We start from the raw sequence: 24,233 nt of genomic DNA, 5'->3' as shown, positions 1-24,233 counted from the left end.
ACCTCCCCCTCCTTCTTCAGCGCCCCGCTCTGGTTTTCCCCCACCCTCCCTGACCACTCTGTGCAGCTTCCTGTAAGTGGTTGTTTCCTCACCCCCTTCTTTAAATGTTGGAGCTCCCCATGGTTTTTCATCAACCTTCTCTTCTTATTTTTATACTCTCCTTGAGTTAACTTCAGCCACTTCAAAGGTTTCAATTACCAGAGGAGTCATTGAGACTAATTAGGAGCTGATGAATCACAAATCTTTATTTCCAGCCCAGATTTCTCTCCTAAGATTCGGAAACATACCCAACTGGTTGTCCAGAGGCCCTCAAATTCAACAGGTCTCTACCTCTCTCACCCCCTCCCTCATGCCCTAGACCATCTTCTGCCACCTGGGCTCACTGTTTCAGTGATTGACATCACAATGACCTAGTTTCCCAAGCCAGAGAGCTGGAAGGACGCCAAACCACTCTTTCCTTCTTTCCCCACACTCAGTCAATCACCAGTTTTATTAACTCTACATTTTTCCAGCTTCTCAATTCCTTCAAGCTAGGGCCCTCCATGATCTAGTCCACCTTCCCTTCCCAATCCCATCTCATACCCTCTCCTGCCCCCCTGTCCGTACCGCACTGAATCACAGGGAGCTCCTCCTGAATGCACCAGTCATCTTTAAACCAGAGCTTTGACATACTGCTCTCTCTGCCCAAAACATCCTTCCCAGTCCCTTTGTCCTACCTTATTCCATCTAGACACTACTCTCTTCAGGAAGCCTTCTCTGTCCTCGAAGCTATATCAGGTACTCCTTCTTATGCTCACAGAGCACCTAACGTTTGAGCATATTATAGCATTTATCACTCTGCCGGTAATTATGAGCTTTCATATCCTCCCACACTGAACACTGGACCATGGGCTCCTTGAAGGAATGAACTATATGTTCACTATACCTGCGCCACCCAGCACAGCACTTGGCCACATAGTTGCTATCCCATAAATATTTAACTGTATAAAACTGGCTGTACAAATAAGTAAGCACATCAGTGTGTGAGTGATCTCAGGTCCTAGTTCTACATTTACTAGCTCTGTAACCTTGAGAAAGGCATGCAATTTGTACCTCAGTAATCTCAGCTATAAAAATGGGGAATATAGGAAAACCTGGGAGGCTGTTGGTTAACCGTCCGACTCTTGATCTCAGCTCAGTTCATGAGATCAAGGCCTGCACTGGGCTCCACGCTACTTTAAAAAAAAAAAAAATGGGGAAAATGCCTGCTTTGCTCACCTCATAAAGGTATTAAGAAGATCAAAATCATCGGGGCACCTGGGTGGCCTCAGTTGGTTAAGCGGCTGCTTTTGGCTCAGGTCATGATCCCAGGGTCCTGGGATCAAGCCCCACATCAGGCTCCTTGCTCAGCAGAGAGCCTGCTTCTCCCTCTCCCTCTGCCTGCCACACCCCCTGCTTGTGCTCTCTCTCTCACTATCTCTCTCTGTGTGTCAAATAAATAAATAAATAATCTTAAAAAAAAAAAGATCAAAATCAAAGGAGCTGGTATAAGGGAACCTCCTTTGAAAAAAAATCTTGAAATAGGGTACAGGGCTATGAATCTCCTACTTCCAAGCAACATTATATAGAAAAGAAGGGTTCATAACAAGAGGATAATATAGAAACCCCTAAATAAGATCACTTTTAGACAAATACAGAGGTAGAATTTAACTGTTTATCAAGACTCAGTTCCCTTCCCATTCCCTCAATTACTACAGTACTACAAACAATAAAATAATTTAAAAGGGTATTATAAGGAATATTGTCTATTTTTCTTCTGGAAGTTCATCAAGGGCAGGAGCCCTGTCTTGTGTATTTTATTATCTTGTATGGCAGAGGTATTAAACTGGAGTCTATATGAGTCTTAGGAGAGCCTTCAAATTCCTGAAATTACATGTGAAACGCTGCATTGTGTGAATTTTCTGGGAAAAGAATAAAACAACTTTCCTCACATTTTCAAAAAGACCTGCCACCCTAAAAACCTAAGAAATCACTGCTGTATAGTGCCCAGCACTGGGCCTTACACATAACAGTGCTCCACAAATATTAAGGGAAGGAGGCAGGTAAGAGCTGATAGAAACATGGTAACTACTCAAATTGCTCATACCTCCTAACTTACTCTGGCAAGTCTTATATATCAAATCGCATAAAATCAGGTTTATTTATTTTTCTTCCATACACATAACAGGACAGTTTCCTAAACCTCTCCTTAACATGCCTCCTAACAGGACTTAATACAGTGTTTCCAACTTATAAGGAATAAGCATGCTGGTTTTTTTCCTACTAATGATAAAATTTTCAAATTCCTGTTCAGTCAATATTGCAAGCATACCCCATTATAAGAAGCCCAGTCAGTAATTACAGCAATAATCAATAACCTAACCAACTATTTGCGGTCCATAGTTAATTTATTAGTTTTCCCAGTGAAGAACCCAACAATCTGAACTCTGTTTAAATGGCTCCAAATTCAATTAGAACACTGCTTAGTGTGTCCTCAGTTATGCTTTCTTTCAATTATTTCTTATACTTTAAAATGAGAGGCTTTGCTTCTATGACACTGACCTCTTAGGACACACACAACTGCTCCAGTAGTCAAAAACAACATATAAAGCAAATCTATTTTGAATACCAAATTAATATCCGCATTTACTTATCTGGTTTCAGATCCCCCCACTTCTCAAATAACTCACTGCCCCTGCCTTGAGGTACTATAGTGTGCACATGCTCTTCCTTGAATGTCTCTAGACCAAGGATCCACATACGGTCACGGATTGATTTGAGAAAGAAAAATCACAGTGAAAAGTCTTCCACTGAAAAGGTCAACAGGGAACAACCCTGGGGCCTGTTTATAGGCTAATGTTATTGGATAGATGTTATTTATTAATGATTTGGAAGTGAAAAAGACAGTAAGTTGGCCATGCTTAACAATAACACTATTTGTTTTGGAGAGTAAGACCGTAAGGGCGTTAGGGAGCTCCAGATGGTCTTAATACAGGTTTGGGCAGCCAATGGCACATGAACTTCAACTTGGCTAAGTGTAAGGTAATGTGTTTTGGCAGAAGGAGTTTAAATTTGTATTCAACAATGGGTCCAAAACTTGTAGATCCTCTCGGCTGAAGCATTCAGAATCATCACCGTGGTTAGCCTGGGGCAGTGTCTACACTGACCTTGCAACTGACTTCTAGGCTGCAGCAATTCTGTTATACTTCTAAAGGAGAAGTTTAAATAAAATAGTCTCCCCTTATCTGTGGTTTTGCTTTCCGTGGCTTCAGTTTACCCGTGGTTAAAGACAGTCTGGAAACAAATGATCCTCCTTCTGACATGTCATCAGAAGGTCAACAGTAGCCTAACACGGTCACAATACCTACGTCACTCACCTCACTTCAGCTCACATAGGCGTTTTATCAGCTCTCAGCAGCACAAGAAGGGTGAGTATAGTACAATAAGGTATTTTGAGAGAGAGAGAGACCACATTCACATTACTTTTACTGCAGTATATTGTTATAATTGTTCTATCTTATTATTATTTTGTTAATCACTTGCTGTGCCCTAATTTTTAAATGAAACTTTACCACAGGTATGTATGTATAGGAAAACACATGGCATATATAGGGCTCCGTACTATCCATGGTTACAGGCATGCACTGTGGGGGATCCTGGAACTTATCCCCCACAGGAAAGGGGGTACTGCTGCAGTAGCTTCAGGGAACCTGCCACTTAAATAAAATAGGAGCATCAGGCCATGCAGAGAGCAGGCCAAATGTGACATTCCCTTACATTCTATTTAGCTATTTCCAATAGTGCTTGATAAAGATCCAACCTACTGCTCAACTTCTATTAAAAAAGGAATATATAAAAAGGCAGTGAGGAAAGAGTAAAGAACATGTAAGTAATAGAGAAACATATATTTAGAAAGAAGCACTTGTTTTGAAATTTTTCTATTACTTCAATTTATGCCTTCCTGGATATATTTCCTAGGTTGATAATTTACTGAATTTCTCTAACTTTACTGTATTGTAGTATAATTACATTCACCTTTCAGATATATGTAGAAAATCCCCTCTCGTTTCCAGTAAGACTGGCCTAAGAGAACAGAGGCTCACTAAGAGCTGCCAACAAGTGCCCAACAACCTGGTTTTGCCCCACAGCAATCCTACTGCCAGGGGTCCAACATTTCCCTGCAGCCCACATCTCCTCTGAAGATAAGCTCCCAGCCATAGTCCCTACGGAGCTGAGGTACCACACACATGGCTTGACTGCCTTATGCCAACTGCCTCAAAATAGGACCCCAGAGGAACCAGCCCCCAGGCTACACTGAGCCCTCCACAGAGATAGAGCTCAAACTGGAAGCACAGCCACATTAATGACAAATACTGGTGGTCCAAAGCACCCCAGAGTGCCCTGGTGTCACTTGCCTGAGGCCTGCTTTGTGCTTATCTTTTCCTTTGCTTCCATGAGCCACAAAATAAACCCTCTGTTCTGATGCAAACTTTACTATGCTTCTGCTCCTTGCAAGCAAAGATGCCCCAAGACATTTCACAACAGGGGCTAAATACAGGGTCCTACCAACATTTTTGTCACTATTTTCACGGGCATCCAAATGTCCCAGGCAACACAGAGAAGGGAATTAAAACAACCCGCCTCTGAAAAAAAATGTTTTATTCTTTGACTAGGATGAGAAAACAAAATAAAAACTTTACTTACAGCTTAGAGCATGTGATTGAGTTACAAAAAAAAAAAAAAAAGGGTAATTTCCCAAACCATTTATTTATTTCATTCAGCTTACCTCTCCTTGTGCCATTTCTCCACCCTGCCAGGAGAGAATATACTGCATTATCAGCTGTTGAGGTGAACTGCACGGAGCCGATTTTGCCACATACAAAGTAAGTTCAAAGGTGAACCTATTTAATATGGAGCACATTTAAAAGCACCATGTGGAAAATGAGCTTCAATCTCTTGCTCTTTGATGAAAACTTCCTAATAGCAAAGGCCCTGGGGCTATTAAATGTTCAACTCCTAAGTGGGCAACAAATTCTGTGGTAAAACTCAGTCTTGTAGATAAGGACAAAAATCTTCACAATTTCAAAAGCCCAGGGTGCTCATTCAGGTAGCATCTGACTCTTGATTTTGGCTCAGATGATGATCTCAGGGTCCTAAGATCTGGCCCTGCGTCACGCTCCATGCTTAGCACAGAGTTTGCTGAGATTCTCTCCTTCTCCATCTCCCTCTGCCCCTCCCCTCACTCACGGGCTCTCTGTCTCTCAAATAAATAAATAAATAAATAAATAAAATATTTAAAGTTTCAAAAACCCACAAAGTATTTTTTACATTCTTATTCACATTCAGGTACACTAACATTCTAGTAAACAGCATTCTTTTTTTATATCAGGAAAAAAGGAGTATTTGCAAAGCTTCCTCAGCAGGACCTCAATAGATGCCAAAACAAAAACATCATTTCAAACCGCCAGAAGTAAAGAGACTGGGAGTCAAAAGATGTAGGACCGTGTCCAGGCCTTCCCATTCACTGGCAACGTGACCTCTGACTGAATCTGCCCTCCTAGGGCCTCAGTTTCCTTATCTATAAATGAAACTGCTGGACAAGACTTCTAAGGCTCCCTTCCAACTCTACTTGAGTAACTGTATGATTTTAGAGGCAATCTCCAAGTTATGTGTACTAGGATAAAGCTAATCATATTCCAATTTACAAGGTGCTACAGAGGTCAAGGAGTATTTTCCCTCATGGTACCCAACATGTAAAAAGGTACACAATGGTCAAGTATACCAAAGGGAATACTTATACTCCACTAAAACACAAGGTTCTCTGCCATAATGGGAGGGCATTACAGTTAAACTCATCCCATACTCCTTCTGGCAACGTGGAAAAATGGTATAAAGGCAGAGAATGGGCAAAAGGAAGAAAATTATTCTTGTTAATACTGTGTTCCAACTCACACAAGCCTCTTAGGATTGAGAGAACCAGGTGTAATAAATCCTGTACTAGACATGGGATTTAGCAGAAACAAATATGAATCCATTTACAAAAGCAAGATGTACTGCTGAGTTTCTTAATGAAAGGTCACCCAAAAGCCGAGGTTAACATTAACATAACCCCTCCTATAACTGGGTCTCAGTGATAGATAAAGCTTATGATTAATCAATAAACAAGGCCCAGCCCTGTTGTTTGGTGCTGAAAGGAAATGAAGCCAGCCCTGCCAGACAACGAATACAAAAAGACAGAAGGAGAAAAACAACACACCATCTTTAATCTTCCCAGAAAATGAGAGGGGGAAACAAGATCAACAGAAATGTAAACTATATTAAGGGAATATTTAATAGGGTCCTTTAAATAATTAGCAATGATCAGGTATTTAGTTTTCAGAATATGTAGGTTGGGTGTACTTTTTTTTTTTCCTAATAAAGCGTTTCAGATTCTAATTAAAAAAAATACTTTATGGAGGAATTAAAAAGATACAATAGTGTCAGAGGAAAAGCCATGATCCCAGAAGTGGAATATTCTAACAACATAACTTACAAGAAACTACGCTATAAAAACAGATTGTTGATTAACACAAACTCATAACAAAACGCAGAGAGCGATCACAATGGTGCTGTAATAACACTTGGCTGCTGGATTCTCTCAATACATTAAATATCTCCTTGGAGACCAATTACTTTACATTTTCTTAAAAGACAATTTATTATAGCTTTGTTTTCTTCTCATTATCTCTTAAAATATATCTAATGAAGAAAAGAATACAACTTCTAAATAACTTACATAAAACGGTACTAATGTGTGACAACAGACTTCAGTTTAATTGTTGGTTATTATTTAACAGCACACGACAACTTATGTCATGACAAATCCTTACTACAACGCGATATCCACATGTCACATGTATCAAAAACCACTGTATGCCATTATTATGGCACACATAAAATTAACAGCCTAAGGCTGCTAGCAATTTAAATAATTGATAAGTTTTCAATTAAAAAGGCAACATTTTCAGGTCTAATACGAAAATCTATTTAAATTACTGATAAAAACTTATGTTTCTGTTGGCCCAAAGCCAGAAAATGCTTCTGTTCGGGGGGAAAAAAGTAATTCTGCAAGTTCCAACTCAGACGTTGCATATTTTCTTCTTAATTTTTATGCAGAGATCCAGGCTGCTTATTCATTTAACCTTTGTAATCAATGGAAAAGAATGATTAAGGGATTTCCAGTAAAAGTGTCTCTAGTTTTGCTTTCCCCATATGGATTCTAAAGAAATAATAAGGTGACTGCAAATTTATTAATTTGACATGAGAAAACTAAGTTGCTTTTTACAGTAAATACAGGGTTACCTGTCAGTATCTTGGTATCTCAGTATCTTCCCCACCCCACCACCCAGATCCTGGATTCAAAAAGTTTTCAGTCAAAATGAACCTAAAAAATAAAGACCATGCAGCTTGTTCATAATAGATCAGCAACTAAAGGCTATCAACCAAAATCTATGTGAGATTAGGTCCAAATGGTTCTCTTCACGGCAAAACTGGAACACAGAGGAATTTTAATCATAAGAACCAAGACAGATCAGGGGTGCCTGGGTAGCTCAACTGGTTAAGCATCTGCCTCCGGCTCAGGTCATGATCTCAGGGTCCAAGGGATCGAGCCCCGCTTGGCGGGGGCCTCCCTGCTTAGTGGGGAACCTGCTTCTTCTCTCCCTCCCTTTGCCCCTCCCCCCAACCCCGCTCATGCTCTCTCTCAAACAAAATAAAATAAAGTTTTTTAAAAAGAGCCAAGACAGATCAAAATGACAGCCAACCAATTTTATGTGTGCTTTTTGAGGAAGAGATTCCCTACTCTTTACTTTCTAAATGTTTATTCAGAGCCTGACTCTACATAAACAACGGGTATATGATGGTAGGGCTATCTCAACAAGATAAGAGGAAAAAGAAATCCATTTAGGCTTTAAATGACTTAAAGCTTGTTATCTCTCTCCGAGATACTTTCATTTTAAAAAGATTTTGCTCAAACATTCAGAATCAGAAAAGTGGAACGTTTATGTTAGAAATTCTTGGGGATTTCAGGTTCCCCATCTATAAATATTTAAGTGAATAATGAGAAAGCCTGGACCTGATCAGACCACAATGTATAGACCACTGCCAATTCATAAAAAGCTTCACCATCCACTGCAAATTGGTAAAAGAGTATCAATTCACTATGTGGTACACCTGAAACTAATTATGTCGACTGTACTTCAATTTTTTAAAATGAGGGAGGAAAAGAATGTAGTGAGTTTTACTTACATAAAACTAACTTTACTCACTTTATTTTTTTAAATTTTTAAGTAGTTTTCACCCCAACGTGGGGCTCAAACCCACTACCCTGAGATCAAGAGTCGCACACTCCACTGACCGGAGAGCCAGCCAGGTAGGTACTCTTAAATCTACTCACTCTAATGGTCACCTTTCCTTCTGAGATTATGTACAGCCCATCATTTTTTAATCTTTAAATGACTCTCACTGTTTTTCTTTGTTAGTAAATAATGGGTTAACAGTAGGTAATTTTTATTATTTATTTTATTAACGTGTTTATTTGGCAAAATAAAATGTTACAATGCCTATGTCCTCCAATCTAAAAGTGAAAATTGATTAATGCATGAAAGCCACATATTTGGGGATCAATGAGCTAGAAGATTTCTTCTCAGACTAAAAAGTGGTCCTATCGAAATCTCAGAAACTTCTAAGTTTAAAGACAATTATGTAACTCTTAATATATTTTCCTACAACACAAAAGTAAACACTGCATTTAAGAAAATAAACATATATCATAGGGAATATATACTACAGATGTCTCAACTGAGGTATTACATACACACAAATCATCCAGAATGTACTAATGGGTGATGACATAGACAAGTCCCCATACTAATGTGCAAGGAGGTGGATGGGAAAGAAACAGCATAAAACACCTTTTATAGCACCGGCTATCACACCAGGACAGGCTGAACTTCAACTCCACACTCATGTTCACGCTAGCCCTAAGACCTCAGGCATATCTCTTAGCCATGGCTTCCACATCTAAAACATTGGGATGATAAAATCCACCTCACCGAGTCATTATTAAAACCACAGAAAATTAAATACCTTTCGCATCTAGTATATATATAGTAGGCACTTAGAAACGGGAATGATTATTATCACTATGACGTGCATTAACATTTCTCAAAAAGCATAATTTGTCAGAACTTCCCAAAAGCACGTTTTTGAAAGCACACCTTTATGTGTGGCTATGTCAGAGACATAATAAAAGTACAGTGATGTCAGTAATGTACTCTCTGCAGTGGAGGTATGTTGAAAAACTAGAATCCATCTGTGTGCGTGTGTGTGTATGTGTGTGTGTGTGTGTGTGTTTTCTAAAAATAAGCATGTCACACTCCCAGGAGAGTTAGGCAATCTATCAATACTAGTGCTAGACCTTTCAGGAGACAATCCTCCTCTGCCTTTCAAGGTACTGATGAGCCCTGCTCTAAATTCTCAGTGCACAAAGACTCTCAAATAAGTTAATGGGAAGTCAATGGGAAATTGACTTTTCCTACTCTTGTGCTGGTCTGAATGCAACGCTCTGTTAATCATGCCATCTTTCTTGTTCTCCTTCCTCCTACCCTAAATTAAAACTATTGGCGGAAACCCTTACAGATATTTCACAGTTTTCATTACAATGAAACAATATCCTGGTTGAAGCTGAGGTCCATCAGAAACTTACTGATGTTGTGTTGGCTACGAATGGCGACTCAGACCAGCAAGCGCCCTGAGTCCATCATTTCCACCATCATACCACTTTGCATTTCTATAGAACTTTTAACTTCTCAAAGGGCTTTCACATCTATTATCCCATTGATCATTACAATGACCCTGTGCAGTAGAAAGGACGAGTATTATTATCCACAATGGACAGATGAGGCAGCCATAGCACAGAAAGGTTAAATGATCTGCCTAAGGCCAGCAAGCCAGAGGAGAGCTGAGTCAGAGACCTGAGTCCAGGGCTCTCTCTCTACCCAGACCCTAGAAAAGGTTTTGTAAACAGATTACAAACTCGGGTAAAAGAAAATAAAATGAACAAGAGGAAATAAAACTCAATGAGAGGAACAGCACAAATCAGGGCTCAGGGAAGTTACCCCGCTTCATCATAGTTGGATTTGTCAGGCTGAGTACTAAAATTTTAGATAGGTACCCCTTTGTCTTATCTTGCTTATCTACTTCAGTCCCGGATAAACGGCTAAGGCAAATTTCCACTGAAATTTGAAACACAAAAGAAAAATCATTTCAGGATATATTCAAATCACTCTGAAACAGTAACCCTGTAGTTCATTTCAGGGTGGAAAAAAAGGGGGTGGTTTGTGCATAAAATAACCGAGAGTACATTTTAAAATCGTGTATCCATACTAAGCCTGCAGCTACATTATAACTATAGTCTGTTTGGAAGGGTGAAAGAGATCTCCAGTTGAAAGTAGATTTTGAAAAATTTTTTAGAGCCCAGGGGTTCATTTTTAATGAGCCGTTACTTTAAGTACTGCATAAAAAATACAGGAAATTGATAGTCCATTTAGTCTGCACCATACCTAATGCAAAAGTCATTAAGATGCATTATTCTTAATGTTCACGATATGATCAGTAAGTGTCTTTTGAAAAGAACGCCCTTAACTTTAACATAAGGAAATCCTTGAAATCCTTATGCATCCTACAGAAGAATGTTATGGTAGCTGTGATTTATTTTTATATCTTCACCATGCCGAGAAACAGTGCCCACGATTACATTAATACATTACAATAGTCCTCATTTGTGATAGACTTACATAGGACAGCATGGCCTTCATTTCTTCATCACTCCTCACTGTAATTCGGTCACCATCTTCATCTTCATCTGTTTCAAAGGCAACATAGTGCGAGTGGTAAGATTTGCAGTTTTTAAATGCACAAAAACCACGTCAGCTGGGAACATAACACAACTTCTTTTCAAAACTTGAGAGCCAAATCTTCACACCATATTTTTGAGGATGTCAAGGTTATCGGTTTGTTGTTTTATTGGGGTTTTTGTTGTTCAGAATATGAATAGTCTCGATAAAGAGCCAAAAATTTCAGGGACAACTGAAAATTAAAATACTGCTTATGTCAAGCCTGACATGTATCTAGGTTAATGTGTCACTGGAGTGTGAAGAAACAGGTTTGGTGTGAAGAACATTAAACACTGAAGGAGGCCAGTCTTGTTCTACCATTAGTACTTTCCTTCTTTCCCACGCAGCACCCTATGCCTTATTTGTCAGTCTTCCTCTCTCCCAGACAAGCTATCATGTCATAGTGCCATGATCAAAATGGCTCACATGTATTGAACATGACTACACACAAAGTACCATGATACATGCTTCATATACCATACCTCCTTAAGAACCACACAACGATCCTATGATGTGGACAGTGTGACTTGATTATTACTATTCCCTTTTCCCCGAAGAAGAATAGGGAATCTATATAAGGTTAACTTACAAAGCAACTTTAACACAGTTATCCCCATAACCCATTCTATCTGGTAGCTCGCTTGCTCTTTCTGAACAGTTTCATTTCTATTGGGTAGTCTGACTATAATAAGCTTCATATGGCTATTCACGTGATTTTGAAAAAATGTGATAGTCTTAAAACTGGAGGATAATTAGACTTTACAAAATACACAACCAGAATGTGTACATTTGAGTAAGTGTATCATCAAAGCGGCCACATCCAGAAACTTATTTCCATGATATTTCTCCTGTTCAAAATAGTTTTGAAATACCTCTTTGAAAACTGCTTTAAGATCTCAAAGATAGACAGCATGTAAATATCAGATCTCATTTTTTTGAAAGATTTTTTTTTTTTGAAGTAAACTACACCCAAAGTGGGGCTTGAACTCCCAATGCTGAGATCAAGAGTCACATGTTTTACCAACGGAGCCAGCCAGACACTCCTATCAGATCTCATTTTTAACCCAAAATGGAACTGCCTGCCTGGTCACTCACCTACACTATCTGCCAGGCAGGACTCAGAATGACTTTTGTTTATTTCTAAATATTTAGTTAGCTATTTCATCCCTCTAAAAATAAAGATCTGCCAACAAAACAGCCTATGTGATAGATTCTAAATATATGGCTGAAAGAAAAATGCCAAAAACATTTTGAGCAATAGTAGGGTTGTTGGAAGAAGTACACAGCCTCCCAGGGGACAACTTGGAAGGGGCAGGCTCTCTCTCAATTTGGATGCCTCAGCTCTGATGCACTTGTTAAACAATCAGTGTTGTTATTTTATTTATTTATTTATTTGGGGGGGTCACTCTTGAGTATCTAATTGCTGATTTGATCAGATGCAGAGAACCTGATTCCAGGCCTGGAGAAACAGACAAATCTCAGGTCATGAAGAGAATAAGCTTACATGACATGCTCTGGGGACTCTTACTGAAAATACAGGGGGAGTTCAGTCCAGCTCATGGATCTTTGCCCACCACACCCCAGCGGCCCTCCCTCCCATCCAGCTGCAGTTCTGAAGATGTCCCCCAGCTCAGTTGCCAGGCCATGGAAACCCTAGGAGGGAGCTTGTATTCTCTCCTAATTAGCCCATTTCAGAGCAAAATGCTACTTTCTCTCCCAGCAGCCAATAGCAATCTATCTGACAGCATGATAGAAACCAACAGTTGAGCCAGCCCAGCTCAGTGACCAAACCAACTGCTCTCACTGGGGTTTCTCTCCAAAGCATTTGTTCCTGGATCCTAGATCGTGGTTCACTCCCGAAGAGTTCCCGAATTCAATGCAAATCAGTATCATCAAGTCACACTATTTAAATATCTACATAAATAAGAGCTGTCCAGAGTCACTACTGTACTATTCTAAGAGCTGCCTGTTCTCAGTATACAAGGCACATAGTAGTCACTTTCAGTAACACAAAGACAGCAGAGGCCTAAGAATATTACATATATAAGGGACTATATAGGAATCTAGCTCTTTCTTTCTTTCTTTCTTAGGTGTAGACACTATAAAGTCAAATTGGAGAAAAAGAAATGCCACTCTAGTTTTGGAAACAAAAGGAAGTGTCTACATAAGCTCTAGAAACCAGTATTTCGAGGTTAAGTCAAAAAATTTTCTTACCAATGCAGGAAACAAAGGGGAAAAAACAGATACAATATAAAGAGCTATAATGTTACATACTAGCACACATGAAAACACTTTACGTTTTTATTTTAAAAGCAAGTCAAATTCTCTGTTTAGATGTGGGCTACAATGATTTGTTCTTGATGAAGTCCTGAACTTGGTAAAATTTCCAGCCTGAATAAAGTAGCTTTTTATAACTCTCACTTCTATACCAGAACTAGCTACAGAGACAGTGGCTACAAAGGAATTGTTTATGTTCAAATTTCAATATACACAAGATCTCAATAAGGTATCATTCACATGGGATGAGGAAGTGTTTGGAGTTTAATAAAACAGGTGAAAACCCTTTTTAGAATTTGTGAAGAGAGGGCACAGATTCCAGAAAAATCATTTAAACCGTAGTCTCTCTCAATCAGGAACAACACAACAGTAAGAAGAGTTCTCTAAGCTCTCAAAGCCAGAGCTTGAACCTTTAAGGTTTCTTAAAACAGAAGATTTGGAATTCCATGAAATCTCTGAGGGATTATTTCAGGAAAAAAACAAAAACAAAACAAAACACCTGTGACAGAAGTCAGCTACCAGAATAATTTCTTGTCTAGCAGTTCCATGAAAAGCAGTTATTAAACACTATAAGGACACTTGGCTTTAAGTGGACAGAAAACTGAGTCCAAAAGGCCCGAATAGCCAACCTAGTGGTAAAGTGCTGACGCTGTTCCTTAAGGGGTCTGACTCCAAGAGAAAGATTTCGGTTAAGTTGAAGGAGGCATTCTAATAAAGCCTGGGGATAAAATCAGACTTACATGACACAGTGATTAATGTTCTTATGGATTATTAAGAGACTCCATTTTATGTAGGTATTGGTTTTCTTTACAAATTGCTCTTTGGGGGACTGATAGACTCTTTGCTATTTGTGATGAGTAGTTTTAATGAAGACTCCTGTTCTTGTCAAAGAGGAGACTGAGTTGGAAAAGTAATCACACCTATGAGAAGACTGATGATTCTGGCCAAAACACAAAACCCAAGCTATCTATCCCTGTGATGGCAGTCAAACCATTTGCCTTGACACTTAAGTGAGAATACACTTCTCTGTAAAGACAATAAATTCCAAAGACATCCAGATGGCCAACAGACACATGAAAAGATGCTCACCATCACTCATCATCAGGGAAATGCAAATCAAAACCACGATCTGCTATCACCTCACACCTGTCAGAAGGGCTATCATCAATAAGAGAAGAGATAACAAATGTTGGCGAGGATGTGGAGAAAAGGGAAACCTCGTGCACTGTTGGTGGAATGTAAACTGGCACAGCCACTGTGGAAAATAGTATGGCGGTTCCTCAAAAATTAAAAAAAACTATCATGTGATCTAGCAATTATATTTCTGGGCATCTATCCAAAGGAAACCAAATCACTCTCTCAAAGAGATATGTGAACCTCCATGTTCACTGCAGCATTATTCACAATAGCCAAGATACTACTTACATGTCTACCAACAGATGAATGGCTAAAGATGTGGTATACACATACATACAGTGGAATATTATTCGGCCACGAAAAAGAAACACATCTGCCATTTGCAACAACCTGGATGAACCCTGAGGAGGGCATTATACTAAGTAAAGTAAGTTAGAGAAAGACAAATACTGTATAATACCACTTATATGGGAAATTTAAAAAGGCCAAACTTAGGGGCAACTGGGTGATGCAGTTGGTTAAGCATCTGACTCTTGGTTTTGGCTAAGGTTGTGATCTCAGAGTCGAGAGATCAGGCCCTGCGCTCAACGCGCAGAATCTGCTCAGGACTCTCTCCCTCTCCATCTGTCTCCCCCACTCCCCAAAATAAATAAATAAATAAATAAATCTTAAAAAAGAAAAGACTAAACTTAGGGAAACAGAGAGTTTGACTATCAGGGGCTGGGGTGGGGGAAAATAGGGAGCTTTTGCGGAAGGGTATAATTTTCTAGTTCCAAGGTCTGGGGATCTAATGTACAGCATGGTGATTATAACTAATAACACTGTAACATACTTTTTTAAAGATTTATTTATCTATCTTAGAGAGAGAGAGAGAGCACCCACGCATGCACGCATGCACAGGAGGGCAGAGAGTGGGGGAGAGAGTCTTAAGCAGACTCTGTGCTGAACACAGAGCTCGACACAGGGGCTCAATCCCACGACCCTGAGATCAAGACCTGAGCTGAAACCAAGATCTGACATTTAGAGGACGACCTGAGCTGAAACAAAGATATGACATTTAAAGGACTGTGCCACTCAGGAGCCCCAACACTGTAACATATATCTGAATGTTGCTGAAAGTAAATCTTAAATGTTTTGACCACAAAAAAAGAAATGGTAATTATATAACAGGATAGAGGTGTTAGCTAATGCTATGGTGGAAATCAGTTTGGAATACACAATTGTATAAAATCAGCAGACTGTACACCTTAAATTTACACAATGTTATATGTCAATTATATATCAAAAAAGCTGTAAAAAACGACTTAAAATAAAGACAATGAGGGGCATCTGGGTGGCTCAGTTGGCTGAGCATCCAGCGGTTGGTTTCGGCTCAGGTCATGATCTCAGGGTCGTGGGATCAAGCCTCAGGTCAGGTTCCATGCTCAGTGGATAGTCTGCTTGAGATTCTCTCCCTCTCCCTCTGCCCCTCCCCCTACTCACAGGTGCTTTCCTCTCTCTCTCTCTCTCAAATAAATAAATTGATAAATAATCTTTAAAATAAAGACAATGAATTGACAGGTATTAGAAGTATTGAAGGATAAAGTAGAAAGACATACCAAGCAATTTAGTGTAACAGTAATTTAAAATACTTCTCTGTTAAAAGCTGGATACACAGAGCCAGTCTGGCCGATTCTGGCTATTTGCCTATCAAATTGGTTTAGCTATAAAATGAACACTAAATGGAACTGTAAATCATTAAAAACTTACTAAAGTGGCACAAAGAGTTTCAAGGTTATAAATATGTTGTTGAAGAACGCTAGAAAATAGTGGTACTAAGTAAAGAGAAGTAGAAAAAAAATTTGAACTTTTGTCTTATACATAGAGGTTCTTTACCATCTGACCAAAAAAGCATTACTAGATATGACCAAGGGGGGGGGGCAGTGCATGAGATAGATCTGATACACTGGTTCACAATGAGAATTCCAGACTTCTCTAGTTGCCTGGAGCATAGTAATATGATTTTCCAGCACATTAGGGAAGCAAAAGTAGAACCAGAAAGTCTATGTACTGGCTGGATTTTGTTAATGTCACTTAAAATGGAGGAAAAAATCCTAGCAAGATACCAAATAGAGTGCAGCAGATGGTAAACAAATATTATGAAGCAATCTTTACAAAATCTGCAGTGTGTCACAAATATACAAAATGGCAGAGTTTGGGAAAAGAGAATCATAACAGGCCATATGTTGTTAGCAATTTTATTTGAAGCAACATGCAATCTGAAAGAGAAACCAAGAGGAGGAACATAAAGGCCCAATAGAGGAGAGGCAGCCTCAGGTAAGGGGCGGTCAGAATGGCAAGCACAGTGCCTATCAAGGTAAACAGCAGTCAACCAGCAGACGCCAGGGAGCTCTCAGCCAAACAGCACCCACTGCAGCAACAGGGCTCAAGTGGGCTTTCGAGAGAAACAGTCTAGCTTCTACAAGAGCAACAGAAAGTTAAGGCAATATATATGTCATTTGTCACGTTCCTTCAGTGCCAGGTGAGTCAATTAGAACTATAGCAAAGGCTTTTTCCCAAGACAAGAGGAAAGAAATGCAAACACAACTGTAGAGGACTGTAGAAAGACATTCAACAAGAAATTATCCAGAAAGGCTGTCAAGTTTATAGAGCCCTTCTTAGGTATGACAGCTAAGATCTGGAAAGGACTAGCAGTCCCAGTTTCTATGGCCAAATCTTCTCGGCCATGAATTTTAATTGTGCTCCATGCCCCTGCCTCCTGATTCCTTCTTCACTTCTTTGCTCCCTTCCTCTCTCCAACAAATATGAAAATGCCCACTATAAAAGCCTTGCCCCCTTGGAGCTTACACTCTAGTTGAGATAGACTGAAGGGGATGAGGTGGTGGGCTGCACAGGTATCTGGGGAAAGGTGTTCCAGGCAGAAGGAACAGCTAATGCAAAGGCCTTGAAGTAGAATACCTGGCATGTTCAAGACACTGAAAGAAAGGCAGAGTAGCTACCACAGCATGAGCGGTGGGAGAGAAAGAGAAGAGTTCAGAGAAGCAGCTCTGTTGCAGAGTTGGGGGCAGATGAGAAAAATGCTGGACCTTGTAGGACATTTTAAGGACTTGGCTCTTACTCCTGAGTAAGATGGAAACCACTGGAGGGTGCTGAGTGTTGTGATCTCACTTCTAAAGGATCGCTTTGGCTGCTATGTGCAGAACAGGCTGTGTGGAAGCAAAAGCAGAAACAGGGAGACCAGTTAGGAGACCACCGTCATAGACCAGGTGAGAGGTGATGGTGGCCTAAACCAAGCTGAGATTCTGAGCAGTCATTATATGCTGGATATATTTTAAAGCCAGAGCTAATGGGATTTTCTGATGGATGAGATATAGAAGGCTTGTCCTTCATTCCTTCAACTATCCATGTGTTCCAGAAATATATTGAGTTGTCTACTATGTGCCAGGTACTATGATAGGGTTTCTAGAGACTCAAGAATGAGCAGTATTGTCTAGTGCCCTCAAGGAACAACTAGCCTGGTTCTTGAATAAAGGACTTGAACTTCTTAGTTCGCATGCAAAATAACAAGACTACTAATAAGCAACTATTCTCGTAAGACTAAAAAGGATCTGGACTTTGTGCATGGATGATACTGCAAACCAAAATTTTAATAAATTAAAACTCTCTTTAATAGTCTCAAATTCTAGGATGCATAATTAACTCTTACCTGTTAAATAACTTTCAGACTGTGTACTATTGTGAGATACAACTTTTCATTAACCCACCTAGTTTTACTTAGAAGCAACCACTTATCTTTTACACACACTACAGTTTAAGAAAATGAAATTTCATTTTTTTCCAAATAATTTATGATTTCCAAATATTTTATAATTTAGACTTTTCTCCAAAGCAAAAAGGGGTTCTCACCCACCTATTCTTTTTTTTTTTAAAGATTTTTTATTTATTTATTTGACAGAGAGAGACAGTGAGAGAGGGAACATAAGCAGGGGGAGTGGAAGAGGGAGAAGCAGGCTTCCTGCAGAGCAGGGAGCCCGATGCGGGGCTCAATCCCAGGACCCTGAGATCATGACCTGAGCCGAAAGCAGACGCTTAACCAACTGAGCCACCCAGGTGCCCCTCTCACCCAACTATTCTTAAGGACACTGTCTTTGCTGTTTGGACATGAAGGCTATCTTTTACAGGTATTTCTCCAGTAATCAGCTATATTGATTTTCTATGCTGTAAGAATTTACGACTTATGGGTGCCTGGGTGGCTCAGTCGGTTAAGCGTCTGCCTTCAGCTCAGGTCATGATCCCAGGGTCCTGGGATCGAGCCCCACACCGGGCTCTTTGCTCAGCGGGGAGCCTGCTTCTCCTTCTCCCTCTGCCTGCCACTCCCCCTGCTAGTGCCCTCTCTCTCTCTAATAAATAAAATCTTAAAAAAAAAAAAAGAAAGAATTTACGACTTATATAATTTGTAATTTTGCTTTAAATGGTCATATTATACCAAATTTAAAATGATGAACTGAGGGCACCTGGCTGGCTCAATCGGTAGAATGTGTGACTCTTGATCTTGGGGTTATGAATTCGAGCCCCATGCTGGGTGTAAAGATTACTTAAAAATAAAATCTTTAAAAAAAAATGATGAGCTGGTTTTAAAATTTCCACCCAAAATAATCTTCCAGAAGTTCGTAAAACAACTGAAATGAGAAGCGTAAAATGATCATCGTTGAAGAAAAACATAAGTAAAATAAAGATTTATCCTACAACCCTATCTTATGAACCAAAACTCAGAGGCACAACTCGACAAGTGTGAAGATACTTATGAAGGCTACAGACCAAGATATGGGAAGTCAGAGTGCCATGGGAAAGTGAGACCACGTGGTATTTACAGGTATAAGTCAGCACTTGTCTACATAGACTTACAGTGCATCTTTCAAGTCGCCAGTAAAAACTTACCACCCAGTGCCTCCAGCCCAACAGTCACTCTGCAGCAGTCACCTGGCTAGACACAATCCAGGAAGAAGCGTACATGTGACAGATATGCACAGGAAACTCATTAGTGGGCACAGCTGATTTGTGTCGCCTCGTGTGTTGGTGTACTCATTAATCTGTTAATGAAACTGTGGAAATCAGCAGGGGTCTCTGGGCCTATGTGAATGTCAAGCTCCTACAGCACATGTAGGGCCCACACATGCAAACATACAGGCCTTTTTACGGTAATGGAATTTAGCTTCATCTCAGGAGTGTTCTCACATCTGGGGAAAGACAAATTATTCAGTAACTGGTACAGAGTCAGCTGTCTATGTGCTTGAAAAATAAAGTTGGATTCCCCACCTGACTCCTCCTTTCACCAAAACAGACTGAGATGGTACAAATATTTAAAATCTTCTGACATTTGTAATAAATATAGGCTCTTTTCAGAAAAAACCCCCCACACTAATACACACATGAACGTACGTATTTATATATATACCTAACGTGTGTGTGCTTAACTCTATTAAAGTAGAGCAAGAAAGAATATGGATGAATGCTTTTACAGTGTCTGGAATGTGGAAGACCTTCCTAAGAATGACATAAATCCAGAGGTCACAAGGGCAATATGATAAATCTGACCATGTAAAAACTTCACCTTCTCCATGGGAAAAAAAAAAAAAAGAAGAGGGAAAAAGACCAAAGCAAGCTGAAAGGAAAGCAGTAAACCAGACAAAAATAGCTCTAACATATAAGACAAAGCCCCAATTTTCTTAATATTGGAAAGCCCTTAAATCAATTTGAAACCTACAACTTAAAAGGAAAATGGGCAAAGGTGACAAAATGGTTCACAGAAATTAAATACAAATAACCAAAATACACGTGAAAAGATACTCGAGCTCATTTATAATTGATATCAAATAAAACAATAACATAGTAACCTCTTCCACCTTTCAAACTGACATTGACTAGGAAGTTTGCTAATAAAAAAAAATACCCAGAGTTGGTGAGGGTAGAGAGAAATGGGCATTCTCAAACATTGTTGGTGGGAGTATAAATCGGTTCCACCCTTTAGAGAGCAACATGGTAATAGCTATTAAAATGTAAAATAGGGGTACTCTTTGTCTCAGTAGTTCCAACTCCTGGGAATTTATCCTACAAATATGTTTCCACAATGTGGAAAGATATATGGCGATGCCGTTGACTGCAGCATTTTTTCTAATCCTAAAAAACTGCTAACAACTTAAGATCGGTCGGTCTATCAATAGGTTAAATATATTAAGCCATGGCCATAAAATGAGGTATAATGTAGTCATCCGAAGGACTGAAGTTGACTTGTGCATGCTGATGTTGGAAAGAGGTCCAAATATACTATAAGTGGAAGTGGAGGCAGGGGAAATTAGTTGCAGTATAGTATATATTACATACAGAGAAAACTTCCGTAAGGATACAGAAGAAACTGTTAAATAGTGAACTGGGGAAATGGGGACTTTTAGTTTTCCTTTCAATTTTATGCTACTTAAATTCTTTTTTAAAATCATCTATACCTTCTTAATTAAACAAGATATCAAACACTAGATACTGGAAAGTATTGTTATCTGCACTCAAATTATAAGGGGAAAAGGAGTAACATGAAAAAGGTCTAGGGCCATCAGTCCAAGAGGTGAATTCAGCATAAATGCGCCTGCCTCCCCTCATCCAGCCTAACTCCCCTCGGAAACATTATTCCCAGGAACAGAAACCGGAAAGAACAGAGTCACTGTAGACCCTCTGCCCTCTCAGGACAGAGGGCTTAGTCAAGTGTGGGAATTTGAATTTGGAGCCTGACTGGTCCACCACCAGCCAGTTTTTATCCCGTGCCTGGACAACAGCACAAATAATCCAAAAAAGCAAATGATTTACTTGGCTTTAGGTCACATTAATTTTAAAATTCTCATCTGAATATGGACACACAACATTCCATTTTATTCAGCAAGGATGTTCCCACAAGGCACTGAGCTAAGTACTAAGAAGAGAAGAAGAATGAAATAAAACAAGGTACCTGTCATTAAGTCATTCAAAATCTAGTGAGGAAGGGAAACACACACACAGCTCATCAGAAGACAGGCCCAACACTCTAGCAAAGGTGTGGAGAGAGATTAACCCCATCTTGGGGGGGGGGTGTCAGAGGCCTCAGCCAATAGACGGCACTTCTCAGAACTGCAGAACCTATACCATTACCTTTCCCCTCCTCTCCACTTATCAACTCATTTCCTTGATAAATTTGACAATACCCTTTCTCTTGTTGCTTAATTCATATTACTAAATACAATACCATTTGTTTTGCTAAAGAAATCAACTCGTTATGTATACTCTTCAATATTAAATATATTACCATAAATACACCTTTGTTCAAAGTTTTATTTAACTGGGAGTTGTTTCATCATAGCTATACACGACTGAAATAGCTCAAAAATGTCAGCAAATTAGCTTACAAACTACACCTTTCCAAATATTTCCTCTACATAGATTCCATTTATTAGTTCAGATCTTTGGGTCAGAACACAAAGTCATCCTAGGACAATCATGAAAAAAGCCAAGCTAGGATTTTAATCTAAGCTAAAGAAACAAAGACTGTTACTATTTTGTCTATGTTTTGGGGTTTTGTTTTTGGTTTTGGTTTTGGTTTTGGTTTTGCCTAGAACTGGTCAAGACACAGATGGGTATAGAGCTGCTACCCTCTTCTCAGTAAAGAAGGAACAACATCTCTGAGAACTTAAACCATGATATCTAAACATTTTTTCTCTTAGTGTTAGATATACTTTTCAGTATTAAATATATTACCATAAATATTTCTTTGATTAAAGTGTTATTTATTCAAGAGCTGTTCCATAAGTCACGAAAACCATACTTAACAAACTTCGTAGGCTTTTAACATACTCGGTTATAAAGAGTGCATGTTTCACATTCAAAAACAACTATGTTTATTTTTTTTTTAAGATTTTATTTATTTATTTGACAGAGAGAGAGACAGCGAGAGAGGGAACACAAGCAGGGGGAGTGGGAGAGGGAGAAGCAGACCTCCCGCTGAGCAGGGAGCCCGATGCGGGGCTCGAGCCCAGGACCCTGGGATCATGACCTGAGCCGAAGGCAGACGCTTAACCAACTGAGCCACCCAGGCGCCCCAAAAACAACTGTGTTTAAATCTGGTTCCACCACATTGATGACTTTGGTAATCATTTCCTGTTCCTGAGCCTCAGTTTCCCAAAGGTATAATTTTCCTACCTCACAGAGTTTTTGTAAGGATCAGCAACAATCTAGGTAAATCATCGAGTCCACTGACAGGCAAAGAGCAAGCCATCAATAAATGACAGCTAGAATAACTGATGTTATTACTATGAACCCTAACTATGGAAGCCAGTGGGGCACAGGTACATCAAGCCACTTTGTGGGACCCAGAGGGCAAGAAGTACGACGTATAAAGTAAGCTTCTTTTCTGCTACAGTTATGAACAATCAGAACAAGTGACTTCAAGAATGATTACAACTTGCAGAACAAGTGTCAAAAGTGGCTGAGAATGTATACATGCTCTGGAGTCTACATGAGGAAGTCCACTTCACCACTCACTAGACTCTGAGCAAGCTGCTCAGAGGAGATATCCTTTCCTCAACTAAAATGGAGCTAATAACCATAAAAGACACTAAATCATAGGAAACAGACTGAGGGTTGCTGGAGGGGAGGGGGTCACTGGGTCATGGGCATTAAGGAGGGCATGTGACAGAATGAGCCCTGGGTGTTATCTACAACTGATGAATCACTGACCTCTACCTCTGAAACTAAGAAGACACTATATGTTAATTAATTGAGTTAAATAAAATTTAATTTTAAAAAATAAAAACAAAAACAAAACAATCCTTTGAAGTACTTCACGGGGATCTTGCAAAGGTTAAATTAAACGAGATAACCATGGAATGTTCTCAGCACAGCACCTGGCAACAATGACAGATGTTTACTATCGGCCTGTCCATGAAACCCTTGGTGCCACCAGAGACTTCCCAAAAAGGGTCTGAAGAGCTTGCAACACTAATATGTACTTCAGATACATGTACCATTTTTCAATAGTACATAGACTCCAGTGTGGTTAATAAAATACTAATTATTTTAAGAGTTCTATGCAAGTGACTTTTAAATACATGGAATGATTGTCGAAAATATTCAAATAATGAGAAAGAGAGAAAGGAAAAAGTGTGCTCATTTAGCCAACCACTCCCCATTCTAACCGTGAAGTCCACTTTCCAGGGGGAACCACTGTAAGGCACTGTGGTGGGCACTCGTCACATCCTTGTCTCTCAGTATAGACACAAAGCAGGGAGGCACAGGGATTAGCTATTTTACAAAACGGGGTCATACCATACACTATTTGTTTATTCAACAATATATCATGGAAATCTTCCCATGCCGATGCATAAAATCCTAACCCATTCTTTTTAGCTGCTGTTCAATTGGCTGCTGCTTCAGATAATGGATAACTTATGAATCCACTATCCTAGGCATTTAGCTTTCCTCTAATTTTCTCCTATTAAAAATAATTCCACAATGAATATTTTGTTTGAAGGGCATTCAACACATGGGCAGGTATCTCTGTTGAACAGCTTCCTAGATGTGAAGCTGCTGAATCAAAGGTTTTGCACATTTTATATTTTGGTTAATAGGTATTATCAAATTGTCCTCCAAAGAGAACATAAATAAAAGAGAGGACACTGTACTCACTGTCATTAACCATCTGCTTAAAAACCAAGAACAACAAATAAACTATAATGTGGAGAAATTGTACATTTTCTCAGCGAAAAATGGCCCTCACCTTCAAAAGAAAAGACAGGAACCACAGCTAAAAATCCCACTCTATCCTTCTCAACACCAGAGCCCCTTTCTATG

The 24,233-nt window shown here is 39.4% G+C and overlaps 1 protein-coding gene across 12 annotated transcripts in view; it reads right to left on the bottom strand.

Annotated features, from left to right (window-relative positions):
- Positions 1-24,233, bottom strand: part of MAP2K5 (mitogen-activated protein kinase kinase 5) — a 246,134-nt gene that overhangs the window by 213,365 nt on the left and 8,536 nt on the right. For 10 of the 12 annotated variants that reach the window (XM_027571020.2, XM_027571025.2, XM_027571023.2 and 7 more), the window contains one exon: positions 10,854-10,921. The exons of the other annotated variants lie outside the window; for them this stretch is intronic. In XM_027571020.2, the coding sequence (XP_027426821.1) occupies positions 10,854-10,921 (68 nt within the window). The remainder of the gene's footprint in view (positions 1-10,853; positions 10,922-24,233) is intronic. 12 annotated transcript variants of the gene reach the window in all.

The sequence above is a fragment of the Zalophus californianus genome, chromosome 6 (genome assembly GCF_009762305.2).
Source record: "Zalophus californianus isolate mZalCal1 chromosome 6, mZalCal1.pri.v2, whole genome shotgun sequence".
Lineage (NCBI taxonomy): Eukaryota > Metazoa > Chordata > Mammalia > Carnivora > Otariidae > Zalophus > Zalophus californianus.
This window is presented reverse-complemented; position numbering and strand designations above follow the sequence as displayed.